This window comes from Geotrypetes seraphini, chromosome 12 (assembly GCF_902459505.1).
Source record: "Geotrypetes seraphini chromosome 12, aGeoSer1.1, whole genome shotgun sequence".
NCBI lineage: Eukaryota > Metazoa > Chordata > Amphibia > Gymnophiona > Dermophiidae > Geotrypetes > Geotrypetes seraphini.
In genome coordinates this window covers 51,982,864-52,004,866 of record NC_047095.1, presented here as the reverse complement: position 1 = coordinate 52,004,866, position 22,003 = coordinate 51,982,864, and the positions used below count along the sequence as shown (strand labels likewise).

General features: G+C 44.8%; 1 protein-coding gene across 2 annotated transcripts in view; it reads left to right on the top strand.

Annotated features, from left to right (window-relative positions):
* Positions 1-22,003, top strand: part of FGGY (FGGY carbohydrate kinase domain containing) — a 384,196-nt gene that overhangs the window by 274,900 nt on the left and 87,293 nt on the right. For both annotated transcript variants that reach the window (XM_033917103.1, XM_033917104.1), the window contains one exon: positions 9,537-9,684. In XM_033917103.1, the coding sequence (XP_033772994.1) occupies positions 9,537-9,684 (148 nt within the window). The remainder of the gene's footprint in view (positions 1-9,536; positions 9,685-22,003) is intronic.

The window sequence follows — 22,003 nt, the reverse complement described above, 5'->3', positions numbered from 1 at the left end:
AAGTATGCAGGTCCTGCTCCATAGCATTCTGTAGATTATAGCCGTTTACTATATTGCATAGTTTGGCGTCATCAGCGAATAAGGTTACCTTACCTTGAAGCCCTTGAGTCAGATCCCCAATGAATATGTTAAAGAGGAGTGGGCCCAGGACTGAACCCTGTGGCACTCCGCTAGTCACCTCCGACATCTTAGAGAGGGTACCGTTAACCACCACCCTCTGAAGTCTGCCACTAAGCCAATCTTTAACCCATGCAGTTAGAGTCTCTCCTAATCCCATTGATTTCATCTTGTTCAGCAGCCTGCGGTGTGGGACGCTGTCAAACGCTTTGCTGAAGTCCAGGTACACGACGTCCAAGGACTCTCCTGAGTCCAGTCTTCTTGTTACCCAGTCAAAGAAGCTGATTAGATTGGACTGGCATGACCTACCCTTGGTGAATCCATGTTGGCTGGGATCCCGGAGATCTTCCTCGTTCAGGATCGTATCTAATTTATACTTAATTAGTGTTTCCATGAGTTTACACACTATTGAGGTGAGGCTTACCGGTCTATAGTTCGCAGCCTCAGCCTTGCAACCCTTTTTATGTAAAGGAACGACGTTGGCTGTTTTCCAGTCCAATGGAACTTTCCCCGTACTTAGTGAGAGATTGAAGAGCACTGCCACTGGTTCCACCAGAACATCTCTCAATTCTCTGAGCACTCTTGGGTGTAAATTGTCTGGTCCCATGGCCTTGTTTACCTTTAGCCTTGCCAGTTCGTTGTAGACATCCCCAGGTGTGAACTCAAAATTCTGAAACGGATCATCCACGTCTTGTTTTATCATCAACTGTGGTCCGTGTCCCGGTGCTTCGCAGGTGAAGACTGAGCAGAAATATTCATTTAGTAGTTCTGCTTTTTCTGAATCCGCCACCGCGTAGTTTCCGTCCGGTTGTCTAAGGCGTACTATACCGTCTGTGTTCCTTTTCCTATCACTGATATACCTAAAGAAGGATATGTCCCCTTTTTTAATGTTTTTTGCCAGAGTTTCTTCCACTCGAAGTTTGGCCTCCCTAACTGCTGTTTTGACCGCTGCAGATCTGGTCTTATATTCTACTTTAGTTTATCTTCTCTGCGTACGTTTGTAGGAAAGAAATGCTTTTTTCTTCTCCTTAATGAGTTGCGAGATCTCTTCAGTGAACCATTGGGGTTTGTTGTTTCTTTACCGTTTATCTACCGATTTTATGTAGCGATTAGTTGCTTCGTGTATGGATGATTTCAGGTACGACCACATAGTTTCCACATTGCCGGTCTCTGCTTGGTCCTGCAGCGTCTGATGAACAAAATCTCCCATGCGTGCGAAGTCGGTGCCCCGGAATTTGAGCACCTTTGTTTTTGTAATTGATTTAGGGGATCCTTTCCCAAGGTTGAACCATACCATGTTATGGTCGCTGGAGGCTAGCGTATCTCCCACCGAGACCTCTGAGACGCTTTCCCCGTTGGTGAATACCAGGTCTAGGATCGCCTGGGCCCTAGTGGGCTCCGTTACCATCTGTCTGAGATGTACTCCTTTTATGGAGGTCAAAAGCCTCCTGCTGCTGCTGGTTGTTGCTGAAAATGTGTTCCAGTCTGCATCAGGCATGTTGAAGTCCCCTAGCAGTACAGTGTCGCCCCGTAGAGTTATATTCTCTATGTCTTCAATTAATTCTGCATCCATATCTTCCGGTTGTCTTGGAGGTCTGTATACCACACCAAGATACAGGCATTTTTTGCCACCTCTTGCCAGGTTTACCCAGAGGGACTCCCCAGTATACTTGACATCAGTGATCCTGGTGGTTTTGATGTCCTCTGTAATGTATAGTGCTACCCCTCCACCTAACCTGCCCTCTCTGTCCTGACGAAGTAGATTGTACCCCGGTATAGCCATATCCCACCCATTTGCGTCCGTGAACCAAGTCTCGGATATTGCCACCACGTCCAGGTTGGCATCCCTTATTTCAGTTTCCAGTTCTAGAATTTTATTGCCTAAACTGTGTGCATTAACATACATGGCCCTCCACACTTTGTGTTTGTGTTTGCTAAGTCCCTGTAAGGCTATTCCTGACTGAGTCTGTGTGGCTCCTAGTGAACTGTTTGCAAATTGGGTCCTTACCTCGGAAACAGAGTGTCGACTTGTCCCATCAGGATAGTTCCTTTCCACACCAGTATATGAGTAGGTCCCCTCCCCCAACTTACCTAGTTTAAAGCCCTGCGAAGCAGGCGGGCTAGTCGGTGTCCGAAGATGTTCTTACCTCTGCTGGTCAAATGGAGTCCGTCTGGTCCCTGTAGTCCCTGCAGCGCCTCTCTATGATCCAGGAATCCGAAGTTCATATCCCGACACCATCCCTGTAGCCATTCGTTCGTTCTCAGGATGCATTCCTCTCTGGCTCTTCCCTTGCCTCTAAATGGGAGGATTGATGAGAAGACTACCTGCGCACTTGTCTGCTTCAGCCTCTCACCCAAGGCTCCGAAGTCTCTGGTGATGGTCTCTGGGGTGTTCCTGGCAGTGTCATTCATACCTATATGGATAAGAAGCATAGGAAAATGGTCATGAGGTGTAAGTAGTTTCCCCAGGCTGGTGGTGACGTCCCGTATTTTGGCTCCAGGCAGACAGCAAACCTCTCTTGAGTGTGCATCCGGTCTGCAGATTGGTCCCTCGGTGCCCCTCAGCATGGAGTCCCCAATGACTATAACTCTGCGCTTCTTCCGTTGTGGAGGGGGAAGTCGGTCAGCAGATGGGGTTGCATGTTGGGCCTGCTCCTGTTCTTCGAGTTCTTCGTGCTGAGCCTGCTCCTGTACCTTGTCGGCAGCTTCTTCCTGAAGAATCTGGAATCTATTCTTCAGGACGAGTTGAGGGGTTGATGTAGGGTTGGCCTGTTGGGAAGAAAAAGAAGAGGATGAAGAGATTGAAAAAGGGGGGGGGGGGATCTTCTATGTTTACCTGTGGAAGAGGTCACCAACTTCCAGGTGTCATTGCTGCCAGCCATTTCTTGTATCCCAAAGGTTGGCTTCAAAGCTGATGATTTGGGTGTCTCGAGAATGGATTTGTCGTGGGTCTGCTCTGTAATTTGGGACAACTCCTGAACGACTCCGTCGATGTAGGCTTCATCCTCTCGGATGCTTCTTAGGCGAACCACCTCCTCCCTGAGGCTCCACAGTTCCTGCATGAGGGCTCCATCCAGCTGAGCAGCCTCCTCTGTCTGCGTGGAGACTGTAGTGTAGTTTCGGGGGGTGGATTCGGTCTGCACGGAGACCTCTGTCCACCGTCCTGAGTCCTCCTCCCTTCGTATGCCGTCCGTGATCTCCTCCAGGGTCCCCATGGTGGCTGGAATGCTGGATTTGATTGTAGCCTTGGCGCTTCTAGTCCTCCCTGCCATTTCCAAGTTGTGAATTAGGTCTGCCTGTCAATAAATTTGAAAAAGAAAAGAGAGTTAGAAAAATCCTACTGAGTGCTAGTGCGAGATTATGAAAGATTTGGGTGTCTGAGAGAATAAGAAGTTAAGAGCTCAGGGTTTCTGAAACGGTTAGCTGAGTGTGAGTTAGCTCGGCGTGCAGCTAGCTGAAAGAATAGAGAGAGAAGAGAAGAATGGGAACAGAAGAAAAAGGGGGGGTTTTTTTTGTTTTTTTTTTAGTTAGAAGTTTAGAAGTTTAGGATTCGCTGCTGGGCTGCCTGGGCTCCTTCCAAGGCTCCTTCGCAAAGGCGCTCTCGCTAAGGCGAGCGCCTTTGCCGCTCGCCTTCGCTGCGCGCTGAACGGCCGCGCGCCGTTGGCACCCCCCCTCTTAAGGGGGAGTCCGGGCGCTGATGTAGCTGGTGTTGCGGCCGGTGACGCGGGTGGGCGGAGCTAACTCTCGCCGCTACCCGCTCCTCACCGCCGCTCTGTTCCTCTCCCGGCTCCCTGCCTAGAAGCCGCTGCTTCCTCCTGCCACGCGGCTGCTGTGGCGTCCTTCGCGCCCGGCTCCCTTCTCTTAAGGGGGAGTCCGGGCGCTGATGTAGCTGGTGTCGCAGCTGGTGACGCGGGTGGGCGGAGCTAACTCTCGCCGCTACCCGCTCCTCACTGCCGCTCTGTTCCTCTCCCGGCTCCCTGCCTAGAAGCCGCTGCTTCCTCCTGCCACGCGGCTGCTGTGGCGTCCTTCGCGCCCGGCTCCCTTTTCTTAAGGGGGAGTCCGGGCGCTGATGTAGCTGGTGTCAGCGGCCGGTGACGCGGGTGGGCGGAGCTAACTCTCGCCGCTACCCGCTCCTCACCGCCGCTCTGTTCCTCTCCCGGCTCCCTGCCTAGAAGCCGCTGCTTCTTCCTGCCACGCGGCTGCTGTGGCGTCCTTCGCGCCCGGCTCCCTTCTCTTAAGGGGGAGTCCGGGCGCTGATGTAGCTGGTGTCGCGGCCGGTGACGCGGGTGGGCGGAGCTAACTCTCGCCGCTACCCGCTCCTCACCGCCGCTCTGTTCCTCTCCCGGCTCCCTGCCTAGAAGCCGCTGCTTCCTCCTGCCACGCGGCTGCTGTGGCGTCCTTCGCGCCCGGCTCCCTTCTCTTAAGGGGGAGTCCGGGCGCTGATGTAGCTGGTGTCGCGGCTGGTGACGCGGGTGGGCGGAGCTAACTCTCGCCGCTACCAGCTCCTCACCGCCGCTCTGTTCCTCTCCCAGCTCCCTGCCTAGAAGCCGCTGCTTCCTCCTACCACGTGGCTGCTGTGGCGTCCTTCGCGCCTGGCTCCCTTCTCTTAAGGGGGAGTCCGGGCGCTGATGTAGCTGGTGTCGCAGCCGGTGACGCGGATGGGCGGAGCTAACTCTCGCCGCTACCCGCTCCTCACCGTCGCACTGTTCCTCTCCCGGCTCCCTGCCTAGAAGCCGCTGCTTCCTCCTGCCACGCGGCTGCTGTGGCGTCCTTCTATCCCCTTTCAATTTTAGAGAGTGCCCTCTCGTTCTCCCTACCTTGGAGAGGGTGAACAACCTGTCCTTATCTACTAAGTCTTCAATAAAGGACTTGCTGTTGTCATCCTGGTTCACTCATGTTGTCAGTCCAACTCTTTTTGTCCTTTTTAGTCCCCCATATTTGCCTCAAGAAAATATTTTCAGGTAATGAGCATAATAGTAATATGTAATTTTGAAAATTTCCCTGAATATATATGTATAAAAAATCTGTACAAGGATGTTTCTAGCACATTTCTATGTTATAACAACAACAACAATTTATTATTTCTACTAGTCTTTAAGCCCGTTACATTAACGGGTGCTAGAAAGCAGCCCCCTTTCCCTCTCCCCCTCCAGTTCCTCCCTAACTGTCTCTCCGTAGCCCCCCTTCTGTCTTCCCCCATAAGCAAAATGATCTGCCTCCCAGCACACCCCTCCCCCCGAAGCAGCCCCCTTTCCCTCTACCCCTCCAATTCCTCCCTGACAGTGTCTCCATGGCCCCCCTTCTGTCTCCCAAGCAAAGCTGTCTGCCTCCCAGCACACCCCTCCCCCCCAAAGCAGACCCCTTTCCTTCTACCCCTCCAATTCCTCCCTGACTGTCTCTCTGTGGCCCCCCATTTTGTCTCCCCCCCCCCCCAAGCAAAGCTATCTACCTCCCAGCACACCCCTCCCCCAAAGCAGACCCCTTTCCCTCTGCCCCTCCAGTTCCTCCCTGACTGTGTCTCCGTGGCTCCCCTTCTGTCTCCCCCCCCAAGCAAAGCTGTGTGCCTCCAAGCACACCCCTCCCCCAAAGCAGGCCCCTTTCCCTCTTCCTCTTCCTTCTTCCCAGTTCCTCCCTGTCTCTTCGTGGCCCACCCGATTTTATCTTCTTGCGGTCTGGCCAGCTCCCCTAGTCCCTTGCCGCCGCCACCACCCCCTTCCCTTCCCGCAGTCGACAAACCTCTTGGCTCCAGCAGCGGCCGCAGCACTGTAAACACGCTGCTTCGCGGCCTCTACTGCCCCGATTTGCTCTTCCGTGTCCCTGATGACGTCATCAGAGAAACGGAAGAGCAAATCAAGGCAGTAGAGGCCGCGAAGCAGCGTGTTTACATTGCTGCGGCCGCTGCTGGAGCCAAGAGGTTTGTCGACCGCGGGAAGGGAAGGGGGTGGCGGCGGCGGCGGCAAGGGACTAAGGTAGCCGACCAGACCGCGAGAAGAGAAAATTGGGTGGGAGGCTCAACGGGGATTGGGGGGGAGGGGCGAAGACGACGATGAAGACTGAGCCCTTGCTTTCTCCCTAGCTCCCAGTGCCCTACCGGTCTGTACACCGCAATCTGGAGAGCAGGGAGTGCAACGGTTGCGGCTGGGAAGCAGTAAGGCTGGGGACTCGCACATGCGCACATCTGCAAAGCCACGGACATACATCTCACAGATCAGGGATTTCAGATCACGCAGATCTGAGTGCGCATGCGCGTCTAGCGTTTTATTATATTAGATAGCACTAGCAGGCACACGCAGTGCTGTACATTGTACATGCAACAGACGGTCCCTGCTCAGAAGAGCCTACAATCTAATGACAGAAACACACAGAAGGGGCCAAAAGGCAGTATTGGGGGAATAACAGACAGATGCGTTGGTTGGGTCAGTGTTTAAATACAACTTCAAATAAGTAGGATTTTAGTCTGGCTTTGAATACTGCCAGAGACGGAGCCTGACATAGCGAGCCAGGCGGGTTGTTCCAAGCATGTGGCGCAGCAAGGTAGAAGGCACAGAGACGTGAATTGGTGGTAATAGAGAAGGGTACAAAGAGGAGGGACCTTTCTTAATGAGCGGAGTTCCCGGAAGGGAGTATAGGGGGGTAACAAGAGAGGAGAGATACCGAGGAGCCACAGAGCGAGTACACTTGAACGTCAGTAAGAAAAGTTGTAATTGTCTTCCAGTTACTGTAGTCAGGCTACTAAAATCTCACGACCCTTCAGCCTTCTCATGTCAGGGATATCTGAGGCATGTAGTCGTAGGCCAACGATACGTTCCAAAATGTGAGAACATTACTAGAAAATATGCAGCTGCCCACAACGATGAATCAAATCAATGAAGCCCAGAGATTCACTTTGTCTGCTTCTTCACAGACTGACTATTTTGTGTGTACTGATAACTTTGTTTTTCTTGAAGCCTAGACGGGGAACACAACTGTATAGACTAGTGTTTGGTAAACAGGATAATTACATTTACAATGTTAATTTTTTTCCATGGAATTAGCATACTGCATCTGAAACAACAGACTTCTAGTACAATGGCTATTTTTAGCAATGCATTTAGTAAATCAACAGACTTCTGAGAGATGTGGTCATAGGGAGACTGAAAGGAGAATAACTTTGGGGGAAAAAAAGTCTTTTTTTTGTATTTAAAAATCACAAGTCAGTTCCAAGAGAGCATAAAGTTTAAAATTACGGGAATAACAATGTGAATTAGTTATTTTAATGGCTTCCAAGTGTATTTCATTTTGAATGATATATCCTGATAACATCCACATGGTAGGGTGTAATTGAAAAAACATGCAGCTGAATGATAGAATTGGAAACACAAATATACAGCTGCTTGGAGGTCAGAGGTCACAGTGGTAAGCATGTGCCAACTTCCCTTAGGGATCTCATTAGTGCATGACAGAATATACATGCAAAGGCTAAATGAATATCATTGTTTGGACCTAAATGAGACAGTGACTAATCAATTGTAATTAAGACTATTTAGTCTTATTGGCCCAAATGCTAAATGCCATTCTTGGAGGTTCTTTGAGAGATTTACCAGAATGATTCATAAATCTGATCTCTATTACATATGGTTGGGTTGGAGATTAAGAGTAAGTATTATGTCAGAAATTGTACTGCATTGAAGTGGCACACCTTTTACTAAAGACATATTATAAACACATTAAGCATTGTTAACTAGCAGACATAGGGCCTGTTTTACGAAGCCGCACTAGTGGCTGCTCTGGGGTAACGGCCCCGAAGCCCATAGAGATTTAAAGGGCTTCAGGGACGTTGCTGCACGGCTTCATAAAACAGGAGGATAGTTCCATGAAATAAAATTTTTGAAATAATGTTTGGAAAATTCAGAAATGACATCAAATAGGCTGGCTGCTTTGCAGAAGACCTAGGTTTGTATCTAGAAATCGGCTTTTGCTCCTCCCACTAAGAATGCATTGGAGATAATGTTTACAGCATCTGTGGGAGGACTGAGGCACGAGATTCATAGATTAATGTTTGACTGCTGTTGACATGGAGTAAATGGGTGCACCTAAATGTTGGTACGCAAATGCTGACTTACGCTAGTATTTCATAATGGAATCCAGGTGCCCAGATGCTATTATACAATTCATACTCTGCACGCTGAGTTTTAGCGCCTAACTTTGGGTGCACTGTATAGATTTTCCCTGTATTGGCCTAATTCTATAAACGGCGCTAAAAATGGCGTGAAAAAATTTAGGCATGCACCCAATTTCCGCACACAAATAAGCCATTAGTGCCAATAATTGAGTGGCAATCAGCAATTATCAGCAGTAATTGGCATCAATTAAGAATTACCTGCATATTTATAGGCCCTGGATCTGCACATAAATTTTACGCATATTTCCAAAAAGTGGGCATGGCCATGAGCGGGTCATGTGCATTGTTGTAGAATAAGGGGAAATCCGTGCCTAATTTAGGTGCGAGAATTAACACCAGGGTTTAGTATAAATCCTTGTACCGAAAGTTAAGAGTGGATGCCTAACTTTCCCCCCTTTTACAAAGGCGTAGTAGCAGCTGCCGTGTGGCAAACTCTCCAATGCCCTTTGAATCTCTATGGGCGTCAGAGCGATTACTGCGGCCCGCCACGATAATCGCTTTTGTAAAAGGGGGCCTTGAGCGCTATTTATAAAATAACACCGCGTGATGTTTTTAGCCGGTGCTGGGTTGTTTTTTTTTACACCATTTATAGAATGAAGTCCTATATGTACTGTATATTCCATGCCACCACTTCCATAGAAAGCACCACTGAATATATATAAAATGCCACAGCTGACTGCCAAAAAGAGCAAGTCATATAAACAATTAAAAAAATCATAAGAGCAGAAGAACTTTGAACAGAATTGTTGCTGTAGATTGCAGCCCCCCCCAGCCCCCCACCCCCAAACAGCAGTAGCCTGAATGGATGGCAGGATGCCCAAGCTCCTTCATCCAAAGAACTCCATAGCCCAAATTTCTCCTGATATGGGGGCGTCAGCGACGTGTTTTCTAGCCACTGATGCAAGCACTCTTTGCACATGCTCAGTTCGTTGGCATGAACTGAGCATGCATGAGGAATGCCAGCAGTGGCATGAAAACAGACCACTGACTTCTTTGCACTAGGGCTGACAAGAAATGTGGATGAAGGGGTTCCCGCACAGCTTAGAGGAAACTGTACTTGGGGGGGGGGGGGTCACATTTTATTGCATTTTCCTCAACCAATTTCCTTTGTCATATAATATGTCTGGGCTGCCAGTGAACTCTTTCTTTTTCTTAACATGAGGTAGGAGGATGTATTGTTTTCTTTCAATTGACTTAGAGGTTTAGATGTTTGACTTTCACTGAATAAATCCTTTTTTAAAATTTATTTTTCTTCTAGTGGCCAAAGTATATATACTTACTTGAACAGTCACCTGGATCAGATTAAGAAGTCTTTGCCTTTGGGTTTCCTTACTGTTGATTTACATGTTTGGCCTGATTTCCATGGAAACAGATCCCCTTTGGCTGATCTGACACTGAAGGGCATGGTAAGAAACCGAACATCACTGCAGAAAGGTACATGGTGAACGGATGAATAAATACTGTAGTTTAGATAAGGTATTTTAATCTCAAATAGTACCTTCTGTGCAAGGGTGGCTGAAAACATCCTGCTGCCTGAGACAAAGGAGGAGATGGTGCCCACTAGAGAGAGGGAGCTGAGAGAAGACTTCCTTAGAGATCCTCTCAGAAAGAAGGGCGGGGAATTTGGATGTATTTTGTGGGAACTGAGATGTGTCAAGGGAATACACTGTGTGGGACAGGACAGTGTATAGGGGAAAGCAGTGTGTTTGTGTAGGGTGTGCAGAAGGTATCTGGGACTGTAGCAGTATATGGAGATGTCTGCTATGGGTGAGGTGTCTGGGGGGAGTAGGGCTGAGTGTGTGTTGGGGTTGCAGTGGGAGTGTGAGTAGAAAGGGTGAAATTTGTAGGTGGCATGTCAGAGGCAGTGGTGTCTGAAGTAAGGTAGATGTGTGTCTGAAGGGGTGTCTGAAGTAAGGTAGATGTATGTATCAGAGACCCAAGAGATGGGTGTCAGATGAATCTTAGGGGTGTGATGTGGGTAGATGGGTCTTGTTTTTAAAGGCTGTCTGAGGCAGTAGTAAAGAGAGAGGTGTTTGAGGAGGAAGTACAAGGAGAGTATGGGGGGTACAATTGGATTCAGGGAAGCACTCCCCACTCCATCTCATCCTGAGTAGTGGCTCGTGGCCACTCCTCCCCTTTCTTCCCTTGCAGTTTCCCTTCCTTCTCGCCCCAGATAAGCAGAAAAAGCCTCTGTTCAGACTGGGGAACATGGAAGAGATGAGTATAGTAGACAATAAACCTACTTTCAATCAATCCATCTGTCCTAGCAAAAGAAAGACTTTTGCACAGATCATTTCCTGCTGCCACAGGGCCAGCCTTGCAGTCTGAGCTGAAAAATTGCAGGGCTCTTATTTTGAGGCTTGGCCTTCGGCAGCTCAAGCTCTTCCCTTGCTGCCAAACGTGGTGATTGAGAAACACGATCAGGATGCAGAATGGTAAGATCGGAAGAGCTCATTACAGTGGCGGCTATACTCACCAACTTTCAGAGTATTGCCAGTTATGATTGCCTCAGAGAGCATAATAGTAGAACTGCCTCTGATTATACATGTAACACTTTTTCCTGCTTCTCTTAAGACAATGGCATGGCAGAGAGCCTTGGGGTCATCTTGCACCTTCTATGGCTCCCATGTTGCTTTGACTAGGGTAAAGAAAACTTGGAGGCCCTTATGGTTCTGGACTATCTATTTTCTCCAATAACATACCTGTTAGAGCTTTACCACAAAAAAAGCATTACAAACTATAGTTGCTCCTCAGCTCTTGAACACACTTCCCATTTTATTGAGAGAAGAAAGAAATCTAGACCACTTTAAAGGCCTTCTCAAGAGTCATTTATTTAAAGAAGCATTCAAAATTTGATTCCAGTACTTTTTCCATCTTTCTCTTACCCCATACCTTTGGTACTCTCCTTAAATGTTCTCCTTTACTATATCAATTGTATTTCCTTTCCACTTACCTTTCGTCTCATGTTAATTAAGCAATTTGTTTTATATACTTTTTAAAATGTTTATGTTATAATCATGTTGAATTTTAATGATGTTTATTTTAATCCCCTCTTTTTACTTGTAATTCGCTTATAAGTCTTGATAAGCGATTGAATCAAATTTTAAATAAAACTTGAAACTTAAAGTTTACTGAGGTGCTTGTAAAGTGGCCATAACTTGGCCAATATTCCACGTTCAACAACCAGACAAAAACACATTGAGCAAAGTTTATCTAAAAAATCATTGACATAGTAACCAAGAGCACCCCAGATCTAATCTGGATTCTTTTTTGGAGACTGTTTATAATAATAATAACTTTATTCTTCTATACCACCACAGTCGAATGACTTCTAGGCTATGGCTTCCCTATATTGACGTTTGAACACACTTGTTCACCCTTTTGTTTCTTTTTCAGAAAAAATCCTCTTGGATTAAGAATTCTGAGGAAGAAATTTTCAACCCCTTTCTTGGGTGCAGAACCTCTTCCCAATAAAATATGCACTCTCTAGATGACTGTCCATTCTAAAATGGATTCTACTATTTTTCCCCCAAAAGCCTGGATTTCTGTTGGAGACCAGAAACTTGGAGTGGGATTTTTCTCCAAAAAGAATCTCCATTAGATTCCAACCGAAGTCTCTCATGGTGATTTTAAGCCTCATTCCACACCTGCAATTCTTGCATCTCTAGGAACCCTGATCTCCAATCCAGGATTGCCTGAGGAGACAGAGCACAGAAAATTCTGGGCTGCTTTACCATTTAAAGCTAAACAAATCATATACTTTCCATCTGGAAAAGTCTTAAATTTCCATCATTCTCCTGTTTGACATCATAGAGATAAGTCTTTGAAATCACATACTCTATTGATAAAGGACAGTGATTGTTTAGAACCCACTTAAACATGGAATTATAGTTTCTTAAGCAACTCCTTTTGCCTTGCTCAGTATTTCAGGGACAGCAGAATGTCTTTTTGGTTGAAGGATCTACACAAACCAGTCTTCAAGCCTTGCTGATGCTGTGTGTTGGGCAAGGGCTATGGTCCATGTGGCTCACCCCATTCCACTGCCTTTGTAGTTTATAGAGATCAAATCATGTAAGTCTTTGGAATTACTCCCACACACAGGAGGTCACTTTAGAAGACTTGCTTGTCATTTGCACAGGTAAATAGTGGTGTTTAGATGTGTAAATGTGCTACTAGCAGTGGTTCTAAAACACCTACACGTTTATATTGAGAACAGGCATAGTTTTAGCTTGAGCAGGATTGAAAAGTATGTGTAGATTTCTGATTTTGGAATGGCAATACATGGTACATAAATATTTTGGGGGGAAAGCTAGATATCACCATTAAGGCAGATATGTCAGCTAGCTTCTTGTTTCAATTTAGGCTTTGAAGGGAATGACTGAGCAGGCAATTATGCATACCTCTCTAGTGTAAAAAACCTCAACAATCGCAGAATTCATAGTTAATCCCCCTTGTTCATCCAGTTTTGTAACATCCAGGACTTAAACATGCCAGTGATCATACTTACATGCATAGCTTGCAGAATCCACTACTTGCACATGTAAATGCTGGTCTCAGCGTGGCTGCACTTTTCAAGGCCGTATTGTTTGTTCCCCTGATGAGCCAAACATTGGTGAAACAAGGCCGCTTGTTGGGAAGATTGGAGAAGACGTGACAGCGTTGGAGCTCAAGTCGTCTTTTGTCAGCTAAAGTCCTTCAACATGCCTCCGGGTGACTTTGCCCTTTTCTAAACCTGAGCTGTTCTTTGAAAGAGTTTTTTTGCCAGTGAAAGTATCAAAAGCAGTTTTGATTTGTACCTTTTGGTTCTATACTACATTAGTCTGAGGCTTTTTCTCCCTCTTTTTGGGTGCATGCTGGGTTTGAAGAGGGGGGTACCTCGGTGCCACGATCACACAACATTTTGAATCATTTTATGAACATATTATATGTTGTGCATCCTCATATAATTTGTTGACTTTTAAATTCGTGAAACAATGAGTAATGCGGCTCTTTTTCAAATCTGTGTTCCCATTGTATGTGCCAGCATGTAGATGTGCAATCCACCTTGCTTTTTTTGTTATTTTATAGAAGGCTCTGCATACAGTTTGCTTTTTGAAAGATATTCTGCTGAGAATATCAAATTGCGGCATTCCTTTGCCTTTCTAAACAGGCATTAATAGAGACTATTTGTCATAAAAGATGGGTATCACAAGGTGACAAAGAGGGTTTATAATGTGATAGGAGACCAAGAGATCAATAATCAAAGCAATATAACTGCCAGTTAAATTGCTCTGACTTGGCCAAGCAGCATATATAGTAGAATCTCAGTTAACCGGTATTCAATTAACTCTTAATCAACCGGCAAAAAAACCCAAAAATTGTCTCCCACACTCCTCAGAAAATGTCCAAAGTGGTGCTCCTGACCCAACAACCCCCCTCCCCTTCTCTCTTCAGCCCCAGAGGCATCAGTAGTAGCCACAAATCTAACTCCCTTCATCTCCCGAAGCATCACAGCAGCCACAAATCTCCCTCCCCTCCCTCCAATCCCAAAGGAGCAGGCAGCCAGTCCTGACAACCCCCTCCCTCCCTCCATTCCCATTGCAGTACAGCTGTTCCTGACAACCCCCTCCCTCCCTCTGTTCCTGAAGCAGCAGAGCATTATGACAAACACCCCTCCCTCCCTCACTCACTCACCCGAAGCTGTGGCAGCAGCCAGTAAGCAGAGGAATCACTGGTAAACAGGCAGCTTCTGGCCAGCCCTGGCATGGTCTTTCCTCTGCTACATCACTTCTGATGCAGCAGAGGAATAACTCTGCCTGGGCTGGCCAGAAGCTGCCTGTTTACCGGAGCTTTCTCTGCTCACCAGCTGCTGCTACAGCTTTGGGTGAGGAAGGGAGGGAGCAGGGGTTGTCACGACACTCTGCTGCTTTGGGAATGGAGGGAGGGTTGTCAGGATTGGCTCTACTGCTACAGAGGGAATAGAGGGAGGGGGTGGGGGGAGAAGGAGGAAGAGAAAGTGGGAGAGAAAGAAGGGAAGAACAGATGTTGGACTTACAAGTGGGGGTGGGGGATGATAGAGTGAGGTGGGAAGGGAGACCAAACTTATTTTTACATTAACTCTCAAGCAACCAGAAACTGCAATTATCCGGCATCCACCAATCCCCATGGGTGCCTGATAACAGAGATTTTACTGTTCCTGGATAGTGCCACTGAATATCTGGGCAGACCACTACAGCATTTTCTAGTCAGTGCCCGGAGGTCTGGGGCAAAATCAGAGTGGACTCAGAAAGTGTAGTTACTTACCTGTAACGTAGGTTCTCCGTGGACAGCAGGATAGTCAGCCACAATCCTGCTGTCCACGGAGAACCTACGTTACAGGTAAGTAACTACACTTTTCAGCCTCTGATAACCAGAGCTGGTAGATCTGAGCACCAATGATATTCAGTGGCGGAGCCCAGATAACTAACTAGGAAACTAAACGAGCTCCTTCATTGATGTGAAAGTGATCATCAGACCAAAGGGCAACATATAAAACTGAAATAATCTGCCCCCAAATTGTCAGTCCCAATGTATCTTATAAGAATTATCTGGTGCAGTTTGGAGCTCATTTTCAAAAAAGAAGAGCATCTGAAAAGGGGCAGATACTGTAGTTTTTCTCACTAAACCCTTCTAGTTCACTCTTTTCTAGATCGATTTCTATGCTGTTCATTTACAGTTCTTCTAAATCTCAAGGGTGTGTGTTAGAGGCATAGTGTGGGCGGGACTAGGATGGGCTTATGATATGGACATTCTTCATAATCGAATATTTAAGAATCCATCCAAGGCACAAGTTGTACATCTGAGGCTAGACCTATTTTTAACAACAAATAAGTGCCAAAAAGGTGCCCAACCTGACCAGATGATCATTGGAGGAATATAAGTATGACCCCCCCCCCCCTCACACACACACTCCCCCTCCCCAAAGATGTGAATGAAACAATGCATAAATGCTTACATGACAGCTTCAGATGTTATAGCCAGTCCTATTAGAAAAGCAAGCAGGTTCCTGGAATAGCCTGGTGGGCAGTGTAGGGAACTCAGACCCATGCTTCACTCTAACCACTATACTTAAGGTGGAATTTGTGAGTCTTCCAAACCCCATCCTAATCCCACTGTATTTGCATATAGATATCACCTATAGACATAAGGTTCTATTGGTATGGTGTATAGCTGCGTATATTGGGTTTTGGAGGGCTCACTTTACAATATAAGGAGGCCATGGTGAGATGAGTACCTGGGACTGGTGTCATGTCAAAAGCGCGGCGGGACAAAGGCGCGCGCAGACAACTGAGCGCAACGCGGAGGCGAGCGCCAAAGAAAATAACTGTTTTGAAGGGCTTTGACGGGGGGTGGGGGGAACCCCCCCCCCACTTTACTTTATACAGATCGCGCCGCGTTGTGGGGGGTTTGGGGGGTTGTAACCCCCCACATTTTACTGAAAACTTCACTTTTTCCCTAAAAAACAGGAAAACAGTTAAGTTTCCAGTATAATGAGGGCGGTTACAACCCCCCCACAACGCCGCCGCAATCTGTATTAAGTAAAGTGGCGGGGGTTCCCCAACAAAACCCCTTGTTGGAGCCCCTAAAAACACTCTTTTTCTTCGGCGCGCGCTTCCATCTTGCGCTCAGTTGTCGGCACGCGCCTTTGTCTTCAGCGGTTTTGTCTATGAACCCCTGGGACTTTTTATGTGAGGTTCGCTACAGTGTCCACTAGAGTGCCCCACTGCTTTCCCGGGATGTCTGTGTGGCCAGTTTGCTAAGAATGCTGGCCCTTCCTACATCCCAATGGCTTGTTCTATGCGGTTTTCTTTTGGATGTGTTTTAAGCAGGTTACATAAAGACATATATAATCAAATAATGGCAAACAATAAATACTATACCTGCCATGCCCCGCCATCATGATAAAACAATTACAAACAGTGCAAAATACAACTCTCAGACTGAAATATTCACTGAAAAAATTCAACCACATCACCGCCGCATACCTAGACACACACTGGCTCCCAGTACAAGCATGTATACTTTTCAAAGTCTACTGCACACTATTCAAAGCCCTAAATGGCGATGGACCAACCTACCTGAATGATCACCTGATCCGGAATAACATATCCAGATCTAGGAGAACAACGGTACCTTTTACTCACAATCAAAGGCATACAACACAAAAATAAATGTACGATGGCCTACTTGCCACCCAAGCAGCGAAACTAGACCACCACCTCTCCAACCTGCTGATCACCTGACTACAAAACCTTCAGGAAATTTATCAAACTTACCAAATGATATAACTGACCTTTTCATTCTATCCCCGGATCCTATTGCCTCGTCTAATAATCTATCTTGTAATTTTACTGGATTGTCCAGGTCATCTCTTTTGTAATTCGCATACAATTGCAAGGTATTGGCAGAATAAAAGACACTAATGTAATGTAGAATTTACTTTCACCTGACCATATGAACATAAAAATAGCCTTACTGGGTCAGACCAAAGGTCCATCAAGCCCAGTAGCCCATTCTCACGGTGGCCAATCCAGGTCACTAGTACCTGGCAAGAACCCAAAGAGTAGCAACATTCCATGCTACCAGTCCAGGGCAAGCAGTGGCTTCCCCCATGTCTTTCTCAATAACAGACTATGGACTTTTCCTCCAGGAAATTGTCCAAACCCTTCTTAAAACCAGCTACGCTATCCACTCTTACCACAACCTCTGGCAACACACTCCAAAGCTTAACTATTCTCTGAGTGAAAAAATATTTCCTCCTATTGGTTTTAAAAGTATTTCCCTGTAACTTCATCAAGTGTCCCCTAGTCTATGTAATTTTTGACAGAGTGAAAAATCGATTCACATGTACCTTTTCTACTAACTCAGAATTTTGTAGACTTCAATCATATCTCCCCTCAGCTGTCTCCTTTCCAAGTTGAAGAGCCCTAACCTTTTTAGTCTTTCCTCATACGAGAGGAGTTCCATCCTTTTTATCTTCTTGGTCGCTCTTCTTTGAACCTTTTCTACTGCCTCTATATCTTTTTTGAGATAAGGAGACCAGAATTGAACACAATACTGCAGGTGAGGTTGCACCATGGAGCATAGAGAGGCATTATAACATCCTTAGTCTTGTTAACTATCATAAACTCAGTTCCCGTAACAAAAATACAGTAAGTTAAAAAAACTGCCTGCAATACATAAAGTGACTTATATATTCTCTCAAACAGTATAGTTTTCACTTCTTTTCTGAACTGCATCTTTAAGGCCTGCTTAATTTCAACAGGCAATGAATCCCATAATACAACTCCCTGAACAGACAACATAGCCAATAAAACTGAACCCAGTGACACACCTTTACCAAGAGTAGACCGTTCTGAAAACTCCTGATCAATCTCTACATGAAATGTTCTTTCAGATAAGAATGATTGAAACCAGTCCAATACTGTACCCCCATGCCTAAAGAATTTAGTCTTGTAAGCAAAATTTCATGATTGACCCTATCAAATGCTGATGAAATGTCCAAAATAATAATTAAAAAAGAGTTCCCTTAAACAAGACCACGTTTCAGAAAGTCCAGTATTGATACTAACAATAGCTCTGTAGAATATTTTGGCCTGAAACCAAATTGAAGTTGTCCAAGACCTCGTATTTATCCAAAAATTCTTGTAACTGTGAAAGTTCAACTTTTTCCAATACCTGTGATAAAAAGTTTAAAGATGAAATAGGGTGGTGATCTAATTCCTTTCCACTCTGTTTAGCTTCTAACCTCAGTTGCACAATTGCTTTCTTCAAATCTATAGGGACACAACCCTCAGACAAAGATTTTGTAATTATCTTCTGAAGAGATGGTGCTATTGTCTTCCTAATACTAGAAAATATACTTACAGGGCACAGATCAAGTGATCAAGTAGACTTATTTACACTCTGAATTACCATTTTCACTTGTGTTTCTGTAACCCTTTCAGATTCTGACCATTTTATATCTTCTATCTCTGGAACTCTCTGCAGTAGATCCGTATTAAAATCCGTAGAAACATTCTGGACCTTGCCTATAAAATACGTCAAAAAGGTATTGCTTGTAAAATTATCAACAATGTGTTGCAATGACAATTTAGTAAACCTTGTTACCACTTTAAATAGTTCCTTAGAGGAACTCACAGCTTGACTAATTTTCTGGTCAAAATATTTCTTCTTAGTGTCCATAGTGGCACTATTATACTCATTAATGAACATAAATCCATTGATGCATTGAACACAAACATTCTTTTTCAAAAACAACATTTTGCAGCTTTGAAAATAGGCATGTTTGGTACTGGATTTTTATGCATCTTCTACAGAACGTCCACACTTGGATTTAGACATCATATTAAAATGCTGCTCCATGTCACATATGTCTCAACAATAATGATATCAATATCAGACCTTTGTGAATGTCCCAAATTTACAACATATTTTTCATCAAGCATAACCTACAGACACAAGTATGTGAAAAATGCTTACATCATAAAATAATAAAATACTTGGCTCTCATATATATATATATCAGTGAGGTGTTGTCCTCTAGATGGATATGTCAATTCCATATTCTGATCCTTTGTACTTTTGAGATCTCCTTTCTACTAACAGGTTCCTTTGTATCTCTCAAGGGATGGGCTTACTGGGGGTTAGACAAGACACCATCATTCTTCCTCCCCTGAGGGCTATCTATCCTCTGCATAAAACAGCACCGAAGATCCTGATTTCTTCCTGCTTTTTCAATCAGGGTGAGAGAAAGTCAAATTGATTAATTTATCAAATAAATAGTCTATAACTTAATTCTTCCCAGGAAATTTAGAAAAATTTCTCTGGGACTGCAATGCTTCTCTAGTACTTTCATATCCAAGCAATTAGTTGGCTGATTATGCAAATTAGTCTTATATGCAAACTTAATCTTTTATGCAGATTTAGTTTGCAAGTTCACCCGAGGCAAAAAGTGTTTGGCCAGAATAAAGCCACAAACCTTTACTCAGATGAAAACTGTCACTCAGATTGAAAGAATACACCTGACAATTCAAGCATGGAGTCTAAAGGGAGAAATTCATCACTCTCACAGAACAGTTGAAACTTCTCCTCCCCATACTCTCTTTTCTCTTTGGATTGTGACTCCTAGATTGGATTTATTTCCATATCTCATTTCTGACTCTCTTCCTCACCTACCTCCATGGGTATTTAATTTTCCTTACTGGGGGGCCAATATTTCATTATCCTCTTTCTGGGTAAGCTTCTCTACACTGCCCTTCATGAGTTCTACCTTTGGCCCTTGGGGTTCCTTGGGATAGTTGCACCTAAAGGGAGGCCCGTCATTCCTTGCTCTAGTGAACTTCAGTAACTTTTGGTCTAAGGAAGATGTATGGGACAAGAGCTTGGGGATTTGAGGGGGCCTTGTGGGGTCTCTAGTAAAGAGGTGGGACTTCTTTTCTGCACCCTCCAGGGGTACCCTAACCCCCTCATCATATATGGTCTAAATATATACAATATAGTCTATATCAGGGGTGGACAACTCTGGTCCTCAAGGACCAGGATCTAGTCGGGTTTTCATGAGATCTATTTGCATGCATTGCTTTCAGTGTCCACCTCTGGTCTATATATATTGTATAAATAGTCTCAAACATATACAGCACAGCCAACTTTATTGCCATGTACCAGTCTGATCCAGTACTAAGTTTCAAATAAGGCTGACTGTCACAGTCTCAGTATCAACTGGTAAAATCTTTGTGAAGTTCTTTCTCATTGGTTAAAAGGTGTCTTTTGATTTCAACTTCAATTGTCTTGCATTTCTCAATCGTTTTAAAATTTTGTCTTAATATTCTAACCATAAAGCCATTGATGCAGTGTTCTGTTCTTGAAAAGTGATCTCCTATAGTATTGCCACCTTGGTTTGCTTTGTGGCATCTGATCTCATATTTGTATGAATTAATTCTTGTTTTTAACATTTGACCTATCTCTCCATTATTGCACTCATCTTCACAATTTCTGCATTGATGAATATATTACAATTGAGGAAGAACATAAATAGATCCCCTTAATGATTTTCCTATGTGGGTAACTCTGACCTTCCCCTTGAGACCGTCATTAGAATTGGTTTTATGTCTCACTTATATATATTTTTATTATTGTCAAAGTATTTAATGTGTTTATCAACTTATCAAAAGAATGCAGTATATCAACAAAGATAACAGTGTGTCAACTTCATCCATAAGATCTCTTGAAAACAATGCTCCTGTCTCTGCAAAAAAAGAAAATTAAATATTGTCATCTTTTGCTCATTATGGTCCTGACCTGAGGAAGGAGGCACTTCCTTCCAAAGGAAAGTCAAAAAAATTACTATTAGTCTAAAAAAGGATATCACCTTATTTTTCTTTTTCATTGTTTTGTTCTGTCTTTCTTTTTATTTATTAACCTTTGAAGTGAACTAATATGGCTACAACCGTACTTTAAGACAAAGCAGAACTACTCGAAGACTTTGCTCTTGGTGACATAAACGCGTAAAAAGTAACAGGGAAGCGTCTTCCTCTCAGAATACAAGAGAAGAGATACTTTATCTGCCTACAGGCTGAGTTACTGCAGTATTTGGGGAAAAAAAGGAACAGAAATGCTAGGAAACACAACTGATTTTATGTTCTCCTTTGGGGAAATATCACAGGATTCTTTTTTTTCTTTTTTAATTGTTGGGTGGGAAAGTGAGAGCAAGACAAGTACTTTGTTTTTCCGCTGGAAGCACAGATTTCAAGGTACTCGTGTTCCACAACTTCTCTTTAAGCATTGTTAAAGGCACAGAGTACAAGGCCGTGCCTCTTCCCTAAATAGAACATTACAATAAAGTCTTTGCAGAGGGGGGAAAAAACATTTCACAGAAGTTATGCAAACGAAATCTACATAAAGTGCTGTGGGACTCCTGCCTTCAAAGGGCCTCATTTAAAAGTCAGGCAAACTACTCTCTTTGCTTTCTCTGGAGGTAATGTTTGGTTTGATGTTTTCCGTGGCATATTTTCTCTTCCAGATATTTCAGATGTTTTGAAATTGTGCAAGCAAAAGGGACTCTCAATAGTTTTTGTATTTTGTTTCACCCTATTTTTAATTTACTCTGGCCCTGCCACCCGGTCCAAGACATGGCCAAGCTCCCTATCTTTCCACCTAAACCAGTCTCTCCTCTTCTCCCGTCATCTTCCCTGTCTCGTCGGCTCACAACCTAGGGGTAATCTTTGACTCATCTCTCACCTTCTCTTCACAAATCCAACAGACTGCCAAAACCTGCCATTTCTTTCTCTGCAATATCGCTAAAATCAGACCCTTCCTTTCTGAGCACACTGCCAAGACTCATCCATACCCTCATCATCTCTCGCCTAGACTACTGCAACCTGCTTCTCACTGGCCTTCCGCTAAACCAATTTTCTCGCCTTCAGTCTGTTCAAAATTCTGCAGCACATCTCGTATTCCGTCAATGTTGCTATGCCCATATTACCCAAATCACTTCATTGGCTCCCTATTCCTTTCTGTATCCAGTTCAAACTCTTCTTATTGACCTACAAGTGTATTCACCCCGAAGCTCCTCAGTATCTCTCCTCTCTCGCCACACTCCCTCCGGGCACTCTGCTCATGGGTTAAGTCTCTCTTATCTGTACCCTTCTCCTCTACAGCCAGCTCCAGCCTCCATCCCTTCTACCTTGCTGTACCATATGGCTGGAA